This window comes from Scylla paramamosain, chromosome 25 (genome assembly GCF_035594125.1).
Source record: "Scylla paramamosain isolate STU-SP2022 chromosome 25, ASM3559412v1, whole genome shotgun sequence".
In the NCBI taxonomy this organism is placed as follows: Eukaryota; Metazoa; Arthropoda; class Malacostraca; order Decapoda; family Portunidae; genus Scylla; species Scylla paramamosain.
In genome coordinates, this window is record NC_087175.1 from 19,145,893 (window position 1) to 19,171,657 (window position 25,765).

Sequence of the window (25,765 nt, forward strand, 5' to 3'; positions counted from 1 at the left end):
TGCATACCTCCCCTCCTTCCGCGGCCTCGTTGCACAAGACTTTCTTCTTTCTCTCACCCCTATTCTGTCCACCTCTCTAACGCAAGAGTTAACCAATATTCTCAATCATTCATCCCCTTCTCTGGTAAACTCTGGAACTCCCTGTCTGCTTCTGTATTTCCACCGTCCTATGACTTGAATTCCTTCAAGAGGGAGGTTTCAAGAAACTTATTCATCAATTTTTGACCACTGCTTTGACCCTTTCATGGGACTGCCATTTCAGTGGGCATTTTTTTATTAGATTTTTGTTGCCCTTGGCCAGTGTCCTTCCTACATAAAAAAAATAAATAAAATAAAAACACTCACTCATTCACCGTTCCTCCCTCCCCATTCACAGAGTCCCCCTAAGTATGACTTCAGCTGGAACGTCAAGGACGACTATTCCAGCAACGACTACGGCCACCAGGAGACCCGCGACGGCTACAACACCCAGGGATCCTACTACGTGCAGCTGCCCGACGGCCGCCTTCAGGAGGTCACCTACACTGTCAACGGCGACTCAGGCTTCGTGGCCCAGGTCAACTACCAGGGAGAGGCACAGTACCCAACACAGCAGGGCTACGGCTCCGCACCTTCCTACCAGGCCCCCGCCCCGTCCTACCGGCAGCCCCGCCCGTCCTACGCGTAATGCTCCACCCTCGTGACGGCCAAGTCTTTCTGTCTTTGTAAATACTCCATTATACCAGTACGTACAAAGCAATAAACGAATGCGATAAAACACTCTCCTTCCTTCACCCTACACTTCGAATTCCCTACCAAACTCTCCATACATTCCCTTCCCAGCTCCCCACCAACCCTCCACCTCGCATCCTGCCAAAAGCCTCGCCACGTTCCGCCCAATCGCACCAACCTGTGCCGTCCCATCGGGTCGTCACATGTTTCCTGAAATGCATGACAACAGATACCAGGAGCGAGACGATCTAGAACGAGGATTTGTGTGTTTAGCTGTTTGTTCCTCGTAATGAACTATGAGTGGAAGAACAGAAAAAGAACAGAAAAGGGCTTCATTCAGTCCGACCTCTTGTTTGTAAACATGACACTATAAACAGAAAACACCATCAAGTATCTTGAAGGAAATGTGTATATTGAAATTTTCAAGCCGAAAATTAAAGTAGGGATTAAACTACACTATACCAACGTTAGTGCCTCGACCAGCATTGTATTAAACAAAATTATGTTTTCATAAGGAGAATAAATGAAAGACGAGAAGAATTATGCCAAAATAACAATGAAGAGGACCATATGAAAAACACCAAGAAACAGTGGCAGCAAGTCTGGAACCTGCAATGACAAGCCGTCTAGGTCCATTGTCGAAGACAGTGTGAGGTAAGGGAGAGGCACTGGTAGAGGCACTGCAAGGTAGGAGAGAAGGGCTGGCAGGGGCACTGCAGGAATGGGGCGACGGGCTTGGAGAGTCAGTGAGGGATACAGGCATGGGACTGCAAGGGGCACTGCGAGGTAAGGGCGAGGTGTTGGAAAGGGCACTGCAAAGTAGGGACGAAGGGCTGGGAGGGCACAGCGAGGTGGCAAAGGCTGGACCAATCGTGTAGATTCGTATTTCATTCATTCATTCAAAACACCACGAGAGCGAGTCAGATAATATAACTGAAGGAATGGGATGACAGGGGAAGTGAGTTACAGTTACACACAGGAAGGGAAAAAAGTTGTCTGGAACCGCACAACAGCGCAGCGTTGTTGGGCAGTGTGAAGCAGGGCAAAGGAAACACGAGGAGCCTATGGGCGAGGCTGTTTGGACATAGAGATCGGAAGAAATATAAATAAGTGAATAACTGCTGGCCGAAGTGACAAAATCTCCCACTGTTAATAGTGTTGTCAAAATATCACCATCAGTACAGAGAAAGACAGATATTCAGTTTTAACATTTGAGTCAGAAACCAAGAGTCACATGAGTCTTCGCGTAATGAAACTTCCAGCTTCCCTCAAAGAATACAAAAGAAAAAAATAAACAATGCCTATCACAAAAATAAAAGATGAAAAGAGAACATCATCAGTATTAGAGCAGACCAAAATTGAAGACATTAACTGTACAAGTCAAAGAGAAGAGTGGACAAGGGCAGGACACATGACGCGCCAGACAGATAACAGATGGACGGTTGGAGTAAGGGACTGACAACCTGGAGACGGTAAAAGCAGAAAGGGGAGACGGGGAGCTGATAAAGAGATGAGTTTTGATAGGGTGGCGTGGAACAGATGGAGACCAGAGAGATAACCAGGTAAGTTTGAAGGAAGCCTTTGTTAAGCCAGGTAGTGTTAGAAGATAATGGTCATGGTGATGATGATGATGATGATGATGATGATGATGATGATGATGATGATGATAATGATGATGATGATGACGATGAAGATGATAATGATGATGATGATGATGATGATGATAATGATGATGATGCGACAGAAAACTTCAAGTGCCCGAAGAAAATGCATTCAATTTCTCACAAAAGTCGTGTCACTTTCTAAAAACAAAAGTGGAACATTCTGGCCTCGACACGACCTCTCAACACCACGCCACGTGGATTTATTCCTGGTCCTTTCTCTCCCTCCAAGTTCATCCTATTTATCCCACCTCCTTCCTTACATTCCTCGTGACTTCCCTTCACATCTTCATCTCCTAACCTCATTCTCGGCCTCTAAAATCAGTGCCCATTCCTTCCATTCCATTCCGCCACTATATACGAGTAAGCGGGCCGAGAGGTAGAGAAGCCACCACTCCTCAACGCACCTCAGCCCCCCGACATGGCCCTCAAGGTACACCCTCCCTCCTGGCGTGCTCCCACTGCACCTCGTGTACCCAATACTCCACACGTGGCGCACCCAACTCTCCACAATACAAGCTGCCTTCCACACCCATAAATGCACCCCACCACACACCACCGTCATACCAGGTCCCAGTCCCTTCCAATCAGGGCCCCTCTCCGTCCTATCAGCAGCCCCGCCCGTCCTACGCGTAATGCGTAGGAGAAGGAGGAGGAGGAGGAAGAGGAGGAAGAAAATAAAGACGACGACGATGAGGACGACAGCGACGACAAGCACAAGGACAGCACCGAAAATGACGAGGATAAGAACCAGAAGACGAGAATCTACAACAGCGAAACAGAAACTATGAACAAGAGGCTGAGGTGACACACACAGAAGAAAGCTGCAGGGAAGGGTCGAGTGTTGGGAAGAAAGACTGCAAAGTGGCGAAGGATGGCCGAATTATCGGCTGGTAGAAAATCACCTTTAAGGATGTTACTGGACACAGGAAAAGTGGAGTGGCCGAATGACTGATTATCTAATTCATTCAAGGCAACCCACCAACAGGATCACGCGGCTCAAGGGACTGACTGACATGAGTGAGTGTGTTGGTACAGTACAAACGTGGCTGCAGGAGACTGGCGGGATGGTGTAGCGAAGGCAACCAGGGTTAGGGCAGGTCGGTGTTGAGGAACAAAAAAAAGAGTCGGGAGATCACTTATTTGAAAGACTGAATTTCCACAACGACAATGACAACGAGAAAGAAAACAGCGAACACGACGACAACGATGACGGCGACAACAATAACGGTAATGACAACATCGATGACAACAACAATGACCACCACAATGATGACAACCACAACGAAAACGACGATGAAACCGATCACGACAATGAAAAAAACAACAACTACAAATACAATGAAAACGATGACGACGACATCAACATTAACGACGAACACGACAACAATAACAACGACCAATATATAAAGATGACGACAACGACAAATCACAACGTCGAAGAAGGAATACAAGGAGGAGAAGGAATAGGAGTGCCGCGCCGTTCTCTCTCCAAATTTGCTCAAGTGCGGAGGAAGGAGAACTTGCTGTCCTTGTCTCATGGCCGCACTCATGCCTGCGTCTCTTCTTCAGTCATGCTGTGAGGACACCTTTCCTCCATGACCATTTATAGACCTTGCCTCTCCACTAAGGTGAAAGAGGAGGAGGAAGAGGAGGAGGAGGAATACAAAGGAATACAAAGAAAAGCCAAACACCAACAGACCTTTTGGTCCTTTCAAGGCTGTTTGGTAACTATTTCTAACTAGCTACAGGGAAGAGAGACAGGACAACATAGCAGAAGGCTCCTCCCCACCCACCACTCCCTCCAGCTTGCGCTGCCATGGAAATAATTGGGAAAAAGTACCATGCAGTATGGAAAAACTGACATGGAATTTTCATAGGAAAGGTTGAAGGGAAGTTTTACTATTCACGCTATGGTGAACTCTATACGCCTATCTGAAAGTTAATACAATTTATAATAAAACTGGTGCTGCAAAATAATTATTCGGACAAGAAGAGAGCTTGTTAGGAATTTGCTTTTAAATATTTGTCTATTTTATTTTTTTTTAATGATTCAACAGAATTGCTCTTTACGATTTCTGCAGGAAGATTATTTCATATATTTACTGTACGATTAAAGAAAAAATGTTTGGCCTCGTGGGATTTAAAACGTTTGGGTACAATCTTTAATCCATTATTTCTTGTTAGGTGAGAATGATCAATGGTATAATATTTATGTGCATCAATGTTACTATATCCTTTATAAATTTTGAACACTTCAATTAGGTCTCGTCTTATCCTGCGCTTTGTTAAACTAAATAGGATTAGTTCTTCCAGTCGTTCCTCATACGGCTTATTAAGCAATCCTGGAATCATCTTTGTGACTCTGCGCTGTATCTTTTCTAGTTTTTCAGTGTCTTTTTTGTAGTATGGTGACCAGAACTGTACACAGTATTCTAGATGAGGACGCATCAGTGAGTTGTACGAGTATAAGGCAAGTATAATCTTTTCTGATTTAAATTCAAGGGTTCTTCCAATGAATCCTACTAATTTATTTGCCGTCTTTACTGTTTCTGTGAAGTGTTGATTCGGCTTTAGGTCTTTTGACACAACGACACCAAGATTTTTTTCTTTATCAGTGCTTGACAGTGGCATGTTATTCATTACATATCTCGCCTGAACATTGTTGCTTCCAATATGTAGAATTTTACACTTTTCTATATTACATCTCATCTGCCATTTTTCTGCCCAGCTTGTTAGTTAATTGAGGTCACACTGCAGTTCCTGCCATTGTGACACTGACGTTACTCTACGTGTTATTTTGGTGTCGTCTGCAAATTTATCTATTTTGCAATTTATCTCTTCATCAGTATCATTAATGTATATTATAAAAAGTACTGGTCCTAATACAGAGCCTTGAGGAACGCCGCTATTTACCTTATGCCAATCTGACTCTTTTCCATTTATCACAACACAGTTTTCTGTCAAAGAGCCAGTCTCTCAGCCATTTCAGGGTGTTTCTGACAATACCGTAAGCTTTTACTTTACTGATGAGTCTCTTATGGAGAACAGTGTCGAAAGCTTTCTGGAAATCGAGGTAGATAATATCAACAGCTTTTGTCTCGTCATACGAGTTAAATACTTCATAAAAGAAGTCTAGTAAGTTCGTAAAGCAGGAACGTTTGGTTCTGAAACCGTGTTGCGAGTCCCTTATGATTTTATTTTCTTCTAAATATCTAACAATTTTATCTATGATTATTGTTTCCATAAGCTTGGAAACTACTAAAGTTAGACTGATCTGTCTGTAATTGGCTGAGAGAGATTTATTTCCTTTTTTAATGATTGGCGTGACATTTCCTAGTTTCTATTCGTGGGGGACTTTACCCGCTAGTAAAGTTTTATTCAATAAAATCGTAATCGGTTTCACGAGCTCATTACTTCCTTCTTTAAAAAGCCTGGATGATATCTTGATATCTTGAGAAGGAAAAGGAGTAGTAGTAGTAGTAGTAGTAGTAGTAGTAGTAATAGTAGTAGTAGTAGTAGTAGTAGTAGTAGTAGTAGTAGTAGTAGTAGTAGTAGTAGTAGTAGTAGCAGCAGTAGTACTGGAAGTAGCAGTAGTAGTAGTAGTAGTAGTAGTAGTAGTAGTAGTAGTAGTAGTAGTAGTTGTTGTTGTTGTTGTTGTTGTTGTTGTTGTTGTTGTTGTTGTTGTTGTTCTTGTTGTTCTTGTTGTTGTTGTTGTTGTAGTAGTAGTAGTAGTAGTAGTAGTAGTAGTAGTAGTAGTAGTAGTAGTAGTAGTAGTAGTAGTAGTAGTAGTAGTAGTAGTAGTAGTAGGAGGAGGAGGAGGAGGAGGAGGAGGAGGAGGAGGAGGAGGAGGAGGAATGTGAAAGCAGCGCTGCAAGCTGTCCAAATTTTAATTAAGTACAGGCAGGATCACTTCCTGCATCTGTCTCTGTTCCTTTTTTCCTCCTATCTCACCCTGACACTGTTACCTCCTCTGTGCTTTCTTCTCTGCCTCAAAAATAAGTCCTCTCCTACCAACGTTCTCCTCTGTCCTCGTGACGTCAACGCCACGCCCCCGCAGCCGCCTCTATATAAGCGGGCCGAAAGGCAAAGCAGCCACCAGTCTCCGACGCACCTCATTCACCGATATGGCCCTCAAGGTATTTCCTCCTTCCTGGCGTGCACACACAGCACCTAATGCACCCAACACTCCACACGTCCCACACCCAATACTCCAGAACAAAAGCTGCCTCTAACACTCAAACATGCACTCCACAACATCCCAACACACCTCCCTCAATACCAAGCCCCAGCGGCCCAACACCACCACAACAAACTTCCTCACAGCCACTCCCACGACCACGCCACAACGCACCAACAACACCACAACAAACGTCCCCATGCCTCACACACACACTGCCCCCAACGCCCCACACACACTGCCCCCAACGGCCAATACAACACATAGCAATACTGCCACACACGCCAACAACGCCTCCCAACTCATCCTCCCAACCACAGTGAGTCCTCTTCCTCCACCAGCTCGTCCTCCTGCCCGCCCTCGTGGCAGTCGCCCTCGCCGACACGACTTCCTATAGGCCGCTTCCTCCCTCTCCTGCCCCCATCTACAGCGCCCGCACCCCATCCTATAACGCCCCCGCGCCATCCTACAATGCACCCGAGCCAGTGGTGAGTCTCTTATACGCATGCACTGAAATCAGACACACACACACACACACACACACACACACACACACACACACACACACACACACACACACACACACACACACACACACACACACACACACACACACACACACACACACACACACACACACACACACACACACACACAAACTTGGTATCGTTCAATGCCTCATAAACTCAATTCCTCCATCTATCAACTCGACACAACCTTCCAGACAACTATCCCCTCTTCTTCAATGACATTCAACTGTCTCCCTCTTCTACACTGAACTTCCTCGGTCTGTCCTTTACTTATAATCTGAACTGGAAACTTCACATCTCATCTCTAGCTAAAACAGCTTCTATGAAGTTAGGTGTTCTGAGACGTCTCCGCCAGTTTTTCTCACCTCCCCAGCTGCTAACTCTGTACAAGGGCCTTATCCGTCCATGTATGGAGTATGCTTCACACGTCTGGGGAGGTTCCACTCATACTGCTCTTCTAGACAGGGTGGAATCAAAAACTTTTCGTCTCATCAACTCCTCTCCTCTAACTGACTGTCTTCAGCCTCTCTCTTACCGCCGCAATGTTGCATATCTAGCTGTCTTTTACCGCTATTTTCATGCTAACTGCTCTTCTGATCTTGCTAACTGCATACCTCCCCTCCTTTCGCGGCCTCGTTGCACAAGACTTTCTTCTTTCTCTCACCCCTATTCTGCCCACCTCTCTAATGCAAGAGTTAACCAATATTCTCAATCATTCATCCCCTTCTCTGGTAAACTCTGGAACTCCCTGTCTGCTTCTGTATTTCCACCGTCCTATGACTTGAATTCCTTCAAGAGGGAGGTTTCAAGAAACTTATTCATCAATTTTTGACCACTGCTTTGACCCTTTCATGGGACTGCCATTTCAGTGGGCATTTTTTTATTAGATTTTTGTTGCCCTTGGCCAGTGTCCTTCCTACATAAAAAAAATAAATAAAATAAAAACACTCACTCATTCACCGTTCCTCCCTCCCCATTCACAGAGTCCCCCTAAGTATGACTTCAGCTGGAACGTCAAGGACGACTATTCCAGCAACGACTACGGCCACCAGGAGACCCGCGACGGCTACAACACCCAGGGATCCTACTACGTGCAGCTGCCCGACGGCCGCCTTCAGGAGGTCACCTACACTGTCAACGGCGACTCAGGCTTCGTGGCCCAGGTCAACTACCAGGGAGAGGCACAGTACCCAACACAGCAGGGCTACGGCTCCGCACCTTCCTACCAGGCCCCCGCCCCGTCCTACCGGCAGCCCCGCCCGTCCTACGCGTAATGCTCCACCCTCGTGACGGCCAAGTCTTTCTGTCTTTGTAAATACTCCATTATACCAGTACGTACAAAGCAATAAACGAATGCGATAAAACACTCTCCTTCCTTCACCCTACACTTCGAATTCCCTACCAAACTCTCCATACATTCCCTTCCCAGCTCCCCACCAACCCTCCACCTCGCATCCTGCCAAAAGCCTCGCCACGTTCCGCCCAATCGCACCAACCTGTGCCGTCCCATCGGGTCGTCACATGTTTCCTGAAATGCATGACAACAGATACCAGGAGCGAGACGATCTAGAACGAGGATTTGTGTGTTTAGCTGTTTGTTCCTCGTAATGAACTATGAGTGGAAGAACAGAAAAAGAACAGAAAAGGGCTTCATTCAGTCCGACCTCTTGTTTGTAAACATGACACTATAAACAGAAAACACCATCAAGTATCTTGAAGGAAATGTGTATATTGAAATTTTCAAGCCGAAAATTAAAGTAGGGATTAAACTACACTATACCAACGTTAGTGCCTCGACCAGCATTGTATTAAACAAAATTATGTTTTCATAAGGAGAATAAATGAAAGACGAGAAGAATTATGCCAAAATAACAATGAAGAGGACCATATGAAAAACACCAAGAAACAGTGGCAGCAAGTCTGGAACCTGCAATGACAAGCCGTCTAGGTCCATTGTCGAAGACAGTGTGAGGTAAGGGAGAGGCACTGGTAGAGGCACTGCGAGGTAGGAGAGAAGGGCTGGCAGGGGCACTGCAGGAATGGGGCGACGGGCTTGGAGAGTCAGTGAGGGATACAGGCATGGGACTGCAAGGGGCACTGCGAGGTAAGGGCGAGGTGTTGGAAAGGGCACTGCAAAGTAGGGACGAAGGGCTGGGAGGGCACAGCGAGGTGGCAAAGGCTGGACCAATCGTGTAGATTCGTATTTCATTCATTCATTCAAAACACCACGAGAGCGAGTCAGATAATATAACTGAAGGAATGGGATGACAGGGGAAGTGAGTTACAGTTACACACAGGAAGGGAAAAAAGTTGTCTGGAACCGCACAACAGCGCAGCGTTGTTGGGCAGTGTGAAGCAGGGCAAAGGAAACACGAGGAGCCTATGGGCGAGGCTGTTTGGACATAGAGATCGGAAGAAATATAAATAAGTGAATAACTGCTGGCCGAAGTGACAAAATCTCCCACTGTTAATAGTGTTGTCAAAATATCACCATCAGTACAGAGAAAGACAGATATTCAGTTTTAACATTTGAGTCAGAAACCAAGAGTCACATGAGTCTTCGCGTAATGAAACTTCCAGCTTCCCTCAAAGAATACAAAAGAAAAAAATAAACAATGCCTATCACAAAAATAAAAGATGAAAAGAGAACATCATCAGTATGAGAGCAGACCAAAATTGAAGACATTAACTGTACAAGTCAAAGAGAAGAGTGGACAAGGGCAGGACACATGACGCGCCAGACAGATAACAGATGGACGGTTGGAGTAAGGGACTGACAACCTGGAGACGGTAAAAGCAGAAAGGGGAGACGGGGAGCTGATAAAGAGATGAGTTTTGATAGGGTGGCGTGGAACAGATGGAGACCAGAGAGATAACCAGGTAAGTTTGAAGGAAGCCTTTGTTAAGCCAGGTAGTGTTAGAAGATAATGGTCATGGTGATGATGATGATGATGATGATGATGATGATGATGATGATGATGATGATAATGATGATGATGATGACGATGAAGATGATAATGATGATGATGATGATGATGATGATAATGATGATGATGCGACAGAAAACTTCAAGTGCCCGAAGAAAATGCATTCAATTTCTCACAAAAGTCGTGTCACTTTCTAAAACCAAAAGTGGAACATTCTGGCCTCGACACGACCTCTCAACACCACGCCACGTGGATTTATTCCTGGTCCTTTCTCTCCCTCCAAGTTCATCCTATTTATCCCACCTCCTTCCTTACATTCCTCGTGACTTCCCTTCACATCTTCATCTCTTAACCTCATTCTCGGCCTCTAAAATCAGTGCCCATTCCTTCCATTCCATTCCGCCACTATATAAGCGGGCCGAGAGGTAGAGAAGCCACCACTCCTCAACGCACCTCAGCCCCCCGACATGGCCCTCAAGGTACACCCTCCCTCCTGGCGTGCACCCACTGCACCTCGTGTACCCAATACTCCACACGTGGCGCAACCAACTCTCCACAATACAAGCTGCCTTCCACACCCATAAATGCACCCCACCACACACCACCGTCATACCAGGTCCCAGTCCCTTCCAATCAGGGCCCCTCTCCGTCCTATCAGCAGCCCCGCCCGTCCTACGCGTAATGCGTAGGAGAAGGAGGAGGAGGAGGAAGAGGAGGAAGAAAATAAAGACGACGACGATGAGGACGACAGCGACAAGCACAAGGACAGCACCGAAAATGACGAGGATAAGAACCAGAAGACGAGAATCTACAACAGCGAAACAGAAACTATGAACAAGAGGCTGAGGTGACACACACAGAAGAGAGCTGCAGAAAAGGGTCGAGTGTTGGGAAGAAAGACTGCAAAGTGGCGAAGGATGGCCGAATTATCGGCTGGTAGAAAATCACCTTTAAGGATGTTACTGGACACAGGAAAAGTGGAGTGGCCGAATGACTGATTATCTAATTCATTCAAGGCAACCCACCAACAGGATCACGCGGCTCAAGGGACTGACTGACATGAGTGAGTGTGTTGGTACAGTACAAACGTGGCTGCAGGAGACTGGCGGGATGGTGTAGCGAAGGCAACCAGGGTTAGGGCAGGTCGGTGTTGAGGAACAAAAAAAAGAGTCGGGAGATCACTTATTTGAAAGACTGAATTTCCACAACGACAATGACAACGAGAAAGAAAACAGCGAACACGACGACAACGATGACGGCGACAACAATAACGGTAATGACAACATCGATGACAACAACAATGACCACCACAATGATGACAACCACAACGAAAACGACGATGAAACCGATCACGACAATGAAAAAAACAACAACTACAAATACAATGAAAACGATGACGACGACATCAACATTAACGACGAACACGACAACAATAACAACGACCAATATATAAAGATGACGACAACGACAAATCACAACGTCGAAGAAGGAATACAAGGAGGAGAAGGAATAGGAGTGCCGCGCCGTTCTCTCTCCAAATTTGCTCAAGTGCGGAGGAAGGAGAACTTGCTGTCCTTGTCTCATGGCCGCACTCATGCCTGCGTCTCTTCTTCAGTCATGCTGTGAGGACACCTTTCCTCCATGACCATTTATAGACCTTGCCTCTCCACTAAGGTGAAAGAGGAGGAGGAAGAGGAGGAGGAGGAATACAAAGGAATACAAAGAAAAGCCAAACACCAACAGACCTTTTGGTCCTTTCAAGGCTGTTTGGTAACTATTTCTAACTAGCTACAGGGAAGAGAGATAGGACAACATAGCAGAAGGCTCCTCCCCACCCACCACTCCCTCCAGCTTGCGCTGCCATGGAAATAATTGGGAAAAAGTACCATGCAGTATGGAAAAACTGACATGGAATTTTCATAGGAAAGGTTGAAGGGAAGTTTTACTATTCACGCTATGGTGAACTCTATACGCCTATCTGAAAGTTAATACAATTTATAATAAAACTGGTGCTGCAAAATAATTATTCGGACAAGAAGAGAGCTTGTTAGGAATTTGCTTTTAAATATTTGTCTATTTTATTTTTTTTTTAATGATTCAACAGAATTGCTGTTTACGATTTCTGCAGGAAGATTATTTCATATATTTACTGTACGATTAAAGAAAAAATGTTTGGCCTCGTGGGATTTAAAACGTTTGGGTACAATCTTTAATCCATTATTTCTTGTTAGGTGAGAATGATCAATGGTATAATATTTATGTGCATCAATGTTACTATATCCTTTATAAATTTTGAACACTTCAATTAGGTCTCGTCTTATCCTGCGCTTTGTTAAACTAAATAGGATTAGTTCTTCCAGTCGTTCCTCATACGGCTTATTAAGCAATCCTGGAATCATCTTTGTGACTCTGCGCTGTATCTTTTCTAGTTTTTCAGTGTCTTTTTTGTAGTATGGTGACCAGAACTGTACACAGTATTCTAGATGAGGACGCATCAGTGAGTTGTATAAGGCAAGTATAATCTTTTCTGATTTAAATTCAAGGGTTCTTCCAATGAATCCTACTAATTTATTTGCCGTCTTTACTGTTTCTGTGAAGTGTTGATTCGGCTTTAGGTCTTTTGACACAACGACACCAAGATTTTTTTCTTTATCAGTGCTTGACAGTGGCATGTTATTCATTACATATCTCGCCTGAACATTGTTGCTTCCAATATGTAGAATTTTACACTTTTCTATATTACATCTCATCTGCCATTTTTCTGCCCAGCTTGTTAGTTAATTGAGGTCACACTGCAGTTCCTGCCATTGTGACACTGACGTTACTCTACGTGTTATTTTGGTGTCGTCTGCAAATTTATCTATTTTGCAATTTATCTCTTCATCAGTATCATTAATGTATATTATAAAAAGTACTGGTCCTAATACAGAGCCTTGAGGAACGCCGCTATTTACCTTATGCCAATCTGACTCTTTTCCATTTATCACAACACAGTTTTCTGTCAAAGAGCCAGTCTCTCAGCCATTTCAGGGTGTTTCTGGCAATGCCGTGAGCTTTTACTTTACTGATGAGTCTCTTATGGAGAACAGTGTCGAAAGCTTTCTGGAAATCGAGGTAGATAATATCAACAGCTTTTGTCTCGTCATACGAGTTAAATACTTCATAAAAGAAGTCTAGTAAGTTCGTAAAGCAGGAACGTTTGGTTCTGAAACCGTGTTGCGAGTCCCTTATGATTTTATTTTCTTCTAAATATCTAACAATTTTATCTATGATTATTGTTTCCATAAGCTTGGAAACTACTAAAGTTAGACTGATCTGTCTGTAATTGGCTGAGAGAGATTTATTTCCTTTTTTAATGATTGGCGTGACATTTCCTAGTTTCTATTCGTGGGGGACTTTACCCGCTAGTAAAGTTTTATTCAATAAAATCGTAATCGGTTTCACGAGCTCATTACTTCCTTCTTTAAAAAGCCTGGATGATATCTTGATATCTTGAGAAGGAAAAGGAGTAGTAGTAGTAGTAGTAGTAGTAGTAGTAATAGTAGTAGTAGTAGTAGTAGTAGTAGTAGTAGTAGTAGTAGTAGTAGTAGTAGTAGTAGTAGTAGTAGTAGCAGTAGTAGTACTGGTAGTAGTAGTAGTAGTAGTTGTTGTTGTTGTTGTTGTTGTTGTTGTTGTTGTTGTTGTTGTTGTTGTTGTTGTTGTTGTTGTTGTTCTTGTTGTTCTTGTTGTTGTTGTTGTTGTAGTAGTAGTAGTAGTAGTAGTAGTAGTAGTAGTAGTAGTAGTAGTAGTAGTAGTAGTAGTAGGAGGAGGAGGAGGAGGAGGAGGAGGAGGAGGAGGAATGTGAAAGCAGCGCTGCAAGCTGTCCAAATTTTAATTAAGTACAGGCAGGATCACTTCCTGCATCTGTCTCTGTTCCTTTTTTCCTCCTATCTCACCCTGACACTGTTACCTCCTCTGTGCTTTCTTCTCTGCCTCAAAAATAAGTCCTCTCCTACCAACGTTCTCCTCTGTCCTCGTGACGTCAACGCCACGCCCCCGCAGCCGCCACTATATAAGCGGGCCGAAAGGCAAAGCAGCCACCAGTCTCCGACGCACCTCATTCACCGATATGGCCCTCAAGGTATTTCCTCCTTCCTGGCGTGCACACACAGCACCTAATGCACCCAACACTCCACACGTCCCACACCCAATACTCCAGAACAAAAGCTGCCTCTAACACTCAAACATGCACTCCACAACATCCCAACACACCTCCCTCAATACCAAGCCCCAGCGGCCCAACACCACCACAACAAACTTCCTCACAGCCACTCCCACGACCACGCCACAACGCACCAACAACACCACAACAAACGTCCCCATGCCTCACACACACACTGCCCCCAACGCCCCACACACACTGCCCCCAACGGCCAATACAACACATAGCAATACTGCCACACACGCCAACAACGCCTCCCAACTCATCCTCCCAACCACAGTGAGTCCTCTTCCTCCACCAGCTCGTCCTCCTGCCCGCCCTCGTGGCAGTCGCCCTCGCCGACACGACTTCCTATAGGCCGCTTCCTCCCTCTCCTGCCCCCATCTACAGCGCCCGCACCCCATCCTATAACGCCCCCGCGCCATCCTACAATGCACCCGAGCCAGTGGTGAGTCTCTTATACGCATGCACTGAAATCAGACACACACACACACACACACACACACACACACACACACACACACACACACACACACACACACACACATAAAACACACACACACACACACACACACACACACACACACACACACACACACACAAACTTGGTATCGTTCAATGCCTCATAAACTCAATTCCTCCATCTATCAACTCGACACAACCTTCCAGACAACTATCCCCTCTTCTTCAATGACATTCAACTGTCTCCCTCTTCTACACTGAACTTCCTCGGTCTGTCCTTTACTTATAATCTGAACTGGAAACTTCACATCTCATCTCTAGCTAAAACAGCTTCTATGAAGTTAGGTGTTCTGAGACGTCTCCGCCAGTTTTTCTCACCTCCCCAGCTGCTAACTCTGTACAAGGGCCTTATCCGTCCATGTATGGAGTATGCTTCACACGTCTGGGGAGGTTCCACTCATACTGCTCTTCTAGACAGGGTGGAATCAAAAACTTTTCGTCTCATCAACTCCTCTCCTCTAACTGACTGTCTTCAGCCTCTCTCTCTTACCGCCGCAATGTTGCATATCTAGCTGTCTTTTACCGCTATTTTCATGCTAACTGCTCTTCTGATCTTGCTAACTGCATACCTCCCCTCCTTCCGCGGCCTCGTTGCACAAGACTTTCTTCTTTCTCTCACCCCTATTCTTTCTCTCACCCCTATTCTGTCCACCTCTCTAACGCAAGAGTTAACCAATATTCTCAATCATTCATCCCCTTCTCTGGTAAACTCTGGAACTCCCTGTCTGCTTCTGTATTTCCACCGTCCTATGACTTGAATTCCTTCAAGAGGGAGGTTTCAAGAAACTTATTCATCAATTTTTGACCACTGCTTTGACCCTTTCATGGGACTGCCATTTCAGTGGGCATTTTTTTATTAGATTTTTGTTGCCCTTGGCCAGTGTCCTTCCTACATAAAAAAAATAAATAAAATAAAAACACTCACTCATTCACCGTTCCTCCCTTCCCATTCACAGAGTCCCCCTAAGTATGACTTCAGCTGGAACGTCAAGGACGACTATTCCAGCAACGACTACGGCCACCAGGAGACCCGCGACGGCTACAACACCCAGGGATCCTACTACGTGCAGCTGCCCGACGGCCGCCTTCAGGAGGTCACCTACACTGTCAACGGCGACTCAGGCTTCGTGGCCCAGGTCAACTACCAGGGAGAGGCACAGTACCCAACACAGCAGGGCTACGGCTCCGCACCTTCCTACCAGGCCCCCGCCCCGTCCTACCGGCAGCCCCGCCCGTCCTACGCGTAATGCTCCACCCTCGTGACGGCCAAGTCTTTCTGTCTTTGTAAATACTCCATTATACCAGTACGTACAAAGCAATAAACGAATGCGATAAAACACTCTCCTTCCTTCACCCTACACTTCGAATTCCCTACCAAACTCTCCATACATTCCCTTCCCAGCTCCCCACCAACCCTCCACCTCGCATCCTGCCAAAAGCCTCGCCACGTTCCGCCCAATCGCACCAACCTGTGCCGTCCCATCGGGTCGTCACATGTTTCCTGAAATGCATGACAACAGATACCAGGAGCGAGACGATCTAGAACGAGGATTTGTGTGTTTAGCTGTTTGTTCCTCGTAATGAACTATGAGTGGAAGAACAGAAAAAGAACAGAAAAGGGCTTCATTCAGTCCGACCTCTTGTTTGTAAACATGACACTATAAACAGAAAACACCATCAAGTATCTTGAAGGAAATGTGTATATTGAAATTTTCAAGCCGAAAATTAAAGTAGGGATTAAACTACACTATACCAACGTTAGTGCCTCGACCAGCATTGTATTAAACAAAATTATGTTTTCATAAGGAGAATAAATGAAAGACGAGAAGAATTATGCCAAAATAACAATGAAGAGGACCATATGAAAAACACCAAGAAACAGTGGCAGCAAGTCTGGAACCTGCAATGACAAGCCGTCTAGGTCCATTGTCGAAGACAGTGTGAGGTAAGGGAGAGGCACTGGTAGAGGCACTGCGAGGTAGGAGAGAAGGGCTGGCAGGGGCACTGCAGGAATGGGGCGACGGGCTTGGAGAGTCAGTGAGGGATACAGGCATGGGACTGCAAGGGGCACTGCGAGGTAAGGGCGAGGTGTTGGAAAGGGCACTGCAAAGTAGGGACGAAGGGCTGGGAGGGCACAGCGAGGTGGCAAAGGCTGGACCAATCGTGTAGATTCGTATTTCATTCATTCATTCAAAACACCACGAGAGCGAGTCAGATAATATAACTGAAGGAATGGGATGACAGGGGAAGTGAGTTACAGTTACACACAGGAAGGGAAAAAAGTTGTCTGGAACCGCACAACAGCGCAGCGTTGTTGGGCAGTGTGAAGCAGGGCAAAGGAAACACGAGGAGCCTATGGGCGAGGCTGTTTGGACATAGAGATCGGAAGAAATATAAATAAGTGAATAACTGCTGGCCGAAGTGACAAAATCTCCCACTGTTAATAGTGTTGTCAAAATATCACCATCAGTACAGAGAAAGACAGATATTCAGTTTTAACATTTGAGTCAGAAACCAAGAGTCACATGAGTCTTCGCGTAATGAAACTTCCAGCTTCCCTCAAAGAATACAAAAGAAAAAAATAAACAATGCCTATCACAAAAATAAAAGATGAAAAGAGAACATCATCAGTATGAGAGCAGACCAAAATTGAAGACATTAACTGTACAAGTCAAAGAGAAGAGTGGACAAGGGCAGGACACATGACGCGCCAGACAGATAACAGATGGACGGTTGGAGTAAGGGACTGACAACCTGGAGACGGTAAAAGCAGAAAGGGGAGACGGGGAGCTGATAAAGAGATGAGTTTTGATAGGGTGGCGTGGAACAGATGGAGACCAGAGAGATAACCAGGTAAGTTTGAAGGAAGCCTTTGTTAAGCCAGGTAGTGTTAGAAGATAATGGTCATGATGATGATGATGATGATGATGATGATGATGATGATGATGATGATGATAATGATGATGATGATGACGATGAAGATGATAATGATGATGATGATGATGATGATAATGATGATGATGCGACAGAAAACTTCAAGTGCCCGAAGAAAATGCATTCAATTTCTCACAAAAGTCGTGTCACTTTCTAAAAACAAAAGTGGAACATTCTGGCCTCGACACGACCTCTCAACACCACGCCACGTGGATTTATTCCTGGTCCTTTCTCTCCCTCCAAGTTCATCCTATTTATCCCACCTCCTTCCTTACATTCCTCGTGACTTCCCTTCACATCTTCATCTCCTAACCTCATTCTCGGCCTCTAAAATCAGTGCCCATTCCTTCCATTCCATTCCGCCACTATATAAGCGGGCCGAGAGGTAGAGAAGCCACCACTCCTCAACGCACCTCAGCCCCGCGACATGGCCCTCAAGGTACACCCTCCCTCCTGGCGTGCTCCCACTGCACCTCGTGTACCCAATAATCCACACGTGGCGCACCCAACTCTCCACAATACAAGCTGCCTTCCACACCCATAAATGCACCCCACCACACACCACCGTCATACCAGGTCCCAGTCCCTTCCAATCAGGGCCCCTCTCCGTCCTATCAGCAGCCCCGCCCGTCCTACGCGTAATGCGTAGGAGAAGGAGGAGGAGGAGGAAGAGGAGGAAGAAAATAAAGACGACGACGATGAGGACGACAGCGACGACAAGCACAAGGACAGCACCGAAAATGACGAGGATAAGAACCAGAAGACGAGAATCTACAACAGCGAAACAGAAACTATGAACAAGAGGCTGAGGTGACACACACAGAAGAGAGCTGCAGAAAAGGGTCGAGTGTTGGGAAGAAAGACTGCAAAGTGGCGAAGGATGGCCGAATTATCGGCTGGTAGAAAATCACCTTTAAGGATGTTACTGGACACAGGAAAAGTGGAGTGGCCGAATGACTGATTATCTAATTCATTCAAGGCAACCCACCAACAGGATCAGCGGCTCAAGGGACTGACTGACATGAGTGAGTGTGTTGGTACAGTACAAACGTGGCTGCAGGAGACTGGCGGGATGGTGTAGCGAAGGCAACCAGGGTTAGGGCAGGTCGGTGTTGAGGAACAAAAAAAAAGAGTCGGGAGATCACTTATTTGAAAGACTGAATTTCCACAACGACAATGACAACGAGAAAGAAAACAGCGAACACGACGACAACGATGACGGCGACAACAATAACGGTAATGACAACATCGATGACAACAACAATGACCACCACAATGATGACAACCACAACGAAAACGACGATGAAACCGATCACGACAATGAAAAAAACAACAACTACAAATACAATGAAAACGATGACGACGACATCAACATTAACGACGAACACGACAACAATAACAACGACCAATATATAAAGATGACGACAACGACAAATCACAACGTCGAAGAAGGAATACAAGGAGGAGAAGGAATAGGAGTGCCGTGCCGCGCCGTTCTCTCTCCAAATTTGCTCAAGTGCGGAGGAAGGAGAACTTGCTGTCCTTGTCTCATGGCCGCACTCATGCCTGCGTCTCTTCTTCAGTCATGCTGTGAGGACATGCTGTGAAAGAGGAGGAGGAAGAGGAGGAGGAGGAATACAAAGGAATACAAAGAAAAGCCAAACACCAACAGACCTTTTGGTCCTTTCAAGGCTGTTTGGTAACTATTTCTAACTAGCTACAGGGAAGAGAGACAGGACAACATAGCAGAAGGCTCCTCCCCACCCACCACTCCCTCCAGCTTGCGCTGCCATGGAAATAATTGGGAAAAAGTACCATGCAGTATGGAAAAACTGACATGGAATTTTCATAGGAAAGGTTGAAGGGAAGTTTTACTATTCACGCTATGGTGAACTCTATACGCCTATCTGAAAGTTAATACAATTTATAATAAAACTGGTGCTGCAAAATAATTATTCAGACAAGAAGAGAGCTTGTTAGGAATTTGCTTTTAAATATTTGTCTATTTTATTTTTTTTTAATGATTCAACAGAATTGCTGTTTACGATTTCTGCAGGAAGATTATTTCATATATTTACTGTACGATTAAAGAAAAAATGTTTGGCCTCGTGGGATTTAAAACGTTTGGGTACAATCTTTAATCCATTATTTCTTGTTAGGTGAGAATGATCAATGGTATAATATTTATGTGCATCAATGTTACTATATCCTTTATAAATTTTGAACACTTCAATTAGGTCTCGTCTTATCCTGCGCTTTGTTAAACTAAATAGGATTAGTTCTTCCAGTCGTTCCTCATACGGCTTATTAAGCAATCCTGGAATCATCTTTGTGACTCTGCGCTGTATCTTTTCTAGTTTTTCAGTGTCTTTTTTGTAGTATGGTGACCAGAACTGTACACAGTATTCTAGATGAGGACGCATCAGTGAGTTGTATAAGGCAAGTATAATCTTTTCTGATTTAAATTCAAGGGTTCTTCCAATGAATCCTACTAATTTATTTGCCGTCTTTACTGTTTCTGTGAAGTGTTGATTCGGCTTTAGGTCTTTTGACACAACGACACCAAGATTTTTTTCTTTATCAGTGCTTGACAGTGGCATGTTATTCATTACATATCTCGCCTGAACATTGTTGCTTCCAATATGTAGAATTTTACACTTTTCTATATTACATCTCATCTGCCATTTTTCTGCCCAGCTTGTTAGTTAATTGAGGTCACACTGCAGTTCCTGCCATTGTGACACTGACGTTACTCTACGTGTTATTTTGGTGTCGTCTGCAAATTTATCTATTTTGCAATTTATCTCTTCATCAGTATCATTAATGTATATTATAAAAAGTACTGGTCCTAATACAGAGCCTTGAGGAACGCCGCTATTTACCTTATGCCAATCTGACTCTTTTCCATTTATCACAACACAGTTTTCTGTCAAAGAGCCAGTCTCTCAGCCATTTCAGGGTGTTTCTGGCAATGCCGTGAGCTTTTACTTTACTGATGAGTCTCTTATGGAGAACAGTGTCGAAAGCTTTCTGGAAATCGAGGTAGATAATATCAACAGCTTTTGTCTCGTCATACGAGTTAAATACTTCATAAAAGAAGTCTAGTAAGTTCGTAAAGCAGGAACGTTTGGTTCTGAAACCGTGTTGCGAGTCCCTTATGATTTTATTTTCTTCTAAATATCTAACAATTTTATCTATGATTATTGTTTCCATAAGCTTGGAAACTACTAAAGTTAGACTGATCTGTCTGTAATTGGCTGAGAGAGATTTATTTCCTTTTTTAATGACTGGCGTGACATTTCCTAGTTTCTATTCGTGGGGGACTTTACCCGCTAGTAAAGTTTTATTCAATAAAATTGTAATCGGTTTCACGAGCTCATTACTTCCTTCTTTAAGAAGCCTGGATGATATCTTGATATCTTGAGAAGGAAAAGGAGTAGTAGTAGTAGTAGTAGTAGTAGTAGTAGTAGTAGTAGTAGTAGTAGTAGTAGTAGTAGTAGTAGTAGTAGTAGCAGTAGTAGTACTGGTAGTAGCAGTAGTAGTAGTAGTAGTAGTAGTAGTAGTAGTAGTAGTAGTTGTTGTTGTTGTTGTTGTTGTTGTTGTTGTTGTTGTTGTTGTTGTTGTTGTTGTTGTTGTTGTTGTTGTTGTAGTAGTAGTAGTAGGAGGAGGAGGAGGAGGAGGAGGAGGAGGAGGAGGAGGAGGAGGAGGAGGAGGAGGAGGAGGAGGAGGAGGAGGAGGACGAGGAATGTGGAAGCAGCGCTGCAAGCTGTCCAAATTTTCCTTAAGTACAGGCCGGGTCACTTCCTGCATCTGTCTCTGTTCCTTTTTTCCTCCTATCTCACCTTGACACTGTTACCTCCTCTGTGCTTTCTTCTCTGCCTCAAAACTAAGTCCTCTCCTACCCACGTTCTCCTCTGTCCTCGTGACGTCAACGCCACGCCCCCGCAGCCGCCACTATATAAGCGGGCCGAAAGGCAAAGCAGCCACCAGTCTCCGACGCACCTCATTCACCGATATGGCCCTCAAGGTATTTCCTCCTTCCTGGCGTGCACACACTGCACCTAATGCATCCAACACTCCACACGTCCCACACCCAATACTCCAGAACAAAAGCTGCCTCTAACACTCAAACATGCACTCCACAACATCCCAACACACCTCCCTCAATACCGAGCCCAAGCGGCCCAACACCACCACAACAAACTTCCTCACAGCCACTCCCACGACCACGCCACAACGCACCAACAACACCACAACAAACGTCCCCATGCCTCACACACACACTGCCCCCAACGCCCCACACACACTGCCCCCAACGGCCAATACAACACATGGCAATACTGCCACACACGCCAACAACGCCTCCCAACGCATCCTCCCAACCACAGTGAGTCCTCTTCCTCCACCAGCTCGTCCTCCTGCCCGCCCTCGTGGCAGTCGCCCTCGCCGACACGACTTTCTATAGGCCGCTTCCTCCCTCTCCTGCCCCCATCTACAGCGCCCGCGCCCCATCCTATAACGCCCCCGCGCCATCCTACAATGCACCCGAGCCAGTGGTGAGTCCCTTATACGCATGCACTGAAATCAGACACACACACACACACACACACACACAAACTTGGTATCGTTCAATGCCTCAAAAACTCAATTCCTCCATCTATCAACTCGACACAACCTTCCAGACAACTATTCCCTCTTCTTCAATGACACTCAACTGTCCTCCTCTTCTACACTGAACATCCTCGGTCTGTCCTTTACTTATAATCTGAACTGGAAACTTCACATCTCATCTCTAGCTAAAACAGCTTCTATGAAGTTAGGTGTTCTGAGACGTCTCCGCCAGTTTTTCTCACCCCCCCAGCTGCTAACTCTGTACAAGGGCCTTATCCGTCCATGTATGGAGTATGCTTCACACGTCTGGGGAGGTTCCACTCATACTGCTCTTCTAGACAGGGTGGAATCAAAAGCTTTTCGTCTCATCAACTCCTCTCCTCTAACTGACTGTCTTCAGCCTCTCTCTCACCGCCGCAATGTTGCATATCTAGCTGTCTTCTACCGCTATTTTCATGCTAACTGCTCTTCTGATCTTGCTAACTGCATACCTCCCCTCCTTCCGCGGCCTCGTTGCACAAGACTTTCTTCTTTCTCTCACCCCTATTCTGTCCACCTCTCTAACGCAAGAGTTAACCAATATTCTCAATCATTCATCCCCTTCTCTGGTAAACTCTGGAACTCCCTGTCTGCTTCTGTATTTCCACCTTCCTATGACTTGAATTCCTTCAAAAGGGAGGTTTCAAGAAACTTATTCATCAATTTTTGACCACTGCTTTGACCCTTTCATGGGACTGGCATTTCAGTGGGCATTTTTTTATTAGATTTTTGTTGCCCTTGGCCAGTGTCCTTCCTACATAAAAAAAAATAAATAAAATAAAAACACTCACTCATTCACCGTTCCTCCCTCCCCATTCACAGAGTCCCCCTAAGTATGACTTCAGCTGGAACGTCAAGGACGACTATTCCAGCAACGACTATGGCCACCAGGAGACCCGCGACGGCTACAACACCCAGGGATCCTACTACGTGCAGCTGCCCGACGGCCGCCTTCAGGAGGTCACCTACACTGTCAACGGCGACTCAGGCTTCGTGGCCCAGGTCATGTACCACGGCGAGGCCCAGTACCCAACACAGCAGAGCTATGGCTCCGCACCTTCCTACCAGGCCCCCGCCCCGTCCTACCAGCAGCCCCGCCCGTCCTACGCGTAATGCTCCACCCTCGTGACGGCCAAGTCTTTCTGTCTTTGTAAATACTCCATTACACCAGTACGTACAAAGCAATAAACGAATGCGATAAAACACTCTCCTTCCTTCACCCTACACTTCGAATTCCCTACCAAACTCTCCATACATTCCCTTCCCAGCTCCCCACCAACCCTCCACCTCGCATCCTGCCAAAAGCCTCGCCACGTTCCGCCCAATCGCACCAACCTGTGCCGTCCCATCGGGTCGTCACATGTTTCCTGAAATGCATGACAACAGATACCAGGAGCGAGACGATCTAGAACGAGGATTTGTGTGTTTAGCTGTTTGTTCCTCGTAATGAACTATGAGTGGAAGAACAGAAAAAGAACAGAAAAGGGCTTCATTCAGTCCGACCTCTTGTTTGTAAACATGACACTATAAACAGAAAACACCATCAAGTATCTTGAAGGAAATGTGTATATTGAAATTTTCAAGCCGAAAATTAAAGTAGGGATTAAACTACACTATACCAACGTTAGTGCCTCGACCAGCATTGTATTAAACAAAATTATGTTTTCATGAGGAAAATAAATGAAAGACGAGAAGAATTATGCCAAAATAACAATGAAGAGGACCATATGAAAAACACCAAGAAACAGTGGCAGCAAGTCTGGAACCTGCAATGACAAGCCGTCTAGGTCCATTGTCGAAGACAGTGTGAGGTAAGGGAGAGGCACTGGTAGAGGCACTGCGAGGTAGGAGAGAAGGGCTGGCAGGGGCACTGCAGGAATGGGGCGACGGGCTTGGAGAGTCAGTGAGGGATACAGGCATGGGACTGCAAGGGGCACTGCGAGGTAAGGGCGAGGTGTTGGAAAGGGCACTGCAAAGTAGGGACGAAGGGCTGGGAGGGCACAGCGAGGTGGCAAAGGCTGGACCAATCGTGTAGATTCGTATTTCATTCATTCATTCAAAACACCACGAGAGCGAGTCAGATAATATAACTGAAGGAATGGGATGACAGGGGGAGTGAGTTACAGTTACACACAGGAAGGGAAAAAAGTTGTCTGGAACCGCACAACAGCGCAGCGTTGTTGGGCAGTGTGAAGCAGGGCAAAGGAAACACGCGGAGCCTATGGGCGAGGCTGTTTGGACATAGAGATCGGAAGAAATATAAATAAGTGAATAACTGCTGGCCGAAGTGACAAAATCTCCCACTGTTAATAGTGTTGTCAAAATATCACCATCAGTACAGAGAAAGACAGATATTCAGTTTTAACATTTGAGTCAGAAACCAAGAGTCACATGAGTCTTCGCGTAATGAAACTTCCAGCTTCCCTCAAAGAATACAAAAGAAAAAAATAAACAATGCCTATCACAAAAATAAAAGATGAAAAGAGAATAACATCAGTATGAGAGCAGACCAAAATTGAAGACATTAACTGTACAAGTCAAAGAGAAGAGTGGACAAGGGCAGGACACATGACGCGCCAGACAGATAACAGATGGACGGTTGGAGTAAGGGACTGACAACCTGGAGACGGTAAAAGCAATGAGGAGAGACGGAGAGCAGGATGAAAAGACGAGACGTTTTGATAAGTTGGTCTGGAACAGACGGGCAGCTGAAAGATAAGCAGACAAGGCTGAGGTAAGCCATTGTTCTGGTGTGCGATGTTAGAAGCTGATGCTCAAGATGGTGATGACGATGAAGATCATGGTGATGATGATGATGATGATGCGACAAAAAATTTCAACTGCCCAAAGCAGCTGCATGCAACCTTCACCCTTCCCAAACTCATGTATGCCTTCCCAGCGTGGTCCTCCTCCCTCACACACACTCAACGGCTCCAGCTGGAGAGTGTGCAGAAAAGGGTGTGCAGGGTCATCCTTGGCCCTGCCTACACCACCTATAATGAAGCCCTGACCACCCTGAGTCTGTCCGGACTATCCACCAGGCACCGAGAGGCCCTGGAGAAGTTTGGAAGGGGACTTCTGCATCATCCACGTCTCGCACACATGCTGCCGCCTAACGTGCCTCGCCCGGTCCGTGCCACAAGACACCACAACAAAATAACGCCACTAAATGCACCGCGCACGGACCGGTACAGACTCAGCGCGATTCCCACCATGGTGGGAGCCGTCAATCAATAGTATTTCGTTTTTCTAGATTAGACTTAGCTTTAGGATTAGTGTTAAGTATTTCCCCACCCCCTCTGTACATTTTCAGTTTCTAAACTGCCTTAATAATAAACCGTTTATTATTATTATTATTATTATTATTATTATTATTATTATTATTATTATTATTATTGTTATTGTTATTATTATTATTTTTATTATTATTATTATTATCATTATTATTA

At 45.3% G+C, this 25,765-nt stretch overlaps 4 protein-coding genes across 4 annotated transcripts in view; all 4 read left to right on the plus strand.

The window, feature by feature from the left end:
* LOC135113315 (cuticle protein 8-like) overlaps positions 1 to 757 on the plus strand; it is a 1,971-nt gene extending 1,214 nt beyond the window's left edge. The window contains exon 3 of the mRNA XM_064028534.1: positions 377 to 757. Within this exon, the coding sequence (XP_063884604.1) occupies positions 377 to 667 (291 nt within the window). The 3' untranslated portion in view covers positions 668 to 757. The remainder of the gene's footprint in view (positions 1 to 376) is intronic.
* A 5,715-nt stretch (positions 758 to 6,472) lies between these two features.
* On the plus strand, positions 6,473 to 8,446 carry LOC135113316 (cuticle protein 8-like). Its single transcript, XM_064028535.1, has 3 exons — positions 6,473 to 6,511; positions 6,894 to 7,040; positions 8,066 to 8,446. Exons 1-3 carry the CDS (start codon positions 6,500 to 6,502, stop codon positions 8,354 to 8,356), a joined length of 450 nt encoding a protein of 149 aa, XP_063884605.1. The 5' UTR covers positions 6,473 to 6,499; the 3' UTR covers positions 8,357 to 8,446.
* Positions 8,447 to 14,090: 5,644 nt separating this feature from the next.
* Positions 14,091 to 16,069, plus strand: LOC135113317 (cuticle protein 8-like). The gene is made up of 3 exons (XM_064028536.1): positions 14,091 to 14,129; positions 14,512 to 14,658; positions 15,689 to 16,069. Exons 1-3 carry the CDS (start codon positions 14,118 to 14,120, stop codon positions 15,977 to 15,979), a joined length of 450 nt encoding a protein of 149 aa, XP_063884606.1. The 5' UTR covers positions 14,091 to 14,117; the 3' UTR covers positions 15,980 to 16,069.
* Positions 16,070 to 21,653: 5,584 nt separating this feature from the next.
* LOC135113318 (cuticle protein 21-like) lies at positions 21,654 to 23,519 on the plus strand. Its single transcript, XM_064028537.1, has 3 exons — positions 21,654 to 21,693; positions 22,076 to 22,222; positions 23,139 to 23,519. Exons 1-3 carry the CDS (start codon positions 21,682 to 21,684, stop codon positions 23,427 to 23,429), a joined length of 450 nt encoding a protein of 149 aa, XP_063884607.1. The 5' UTR covers positions 21,654 to 21,681; the 3' UTR covers positions 23,430 to 23,519.
* Positions 23,520 to 25,765: the final 2,246 nt, after the last annotated feature.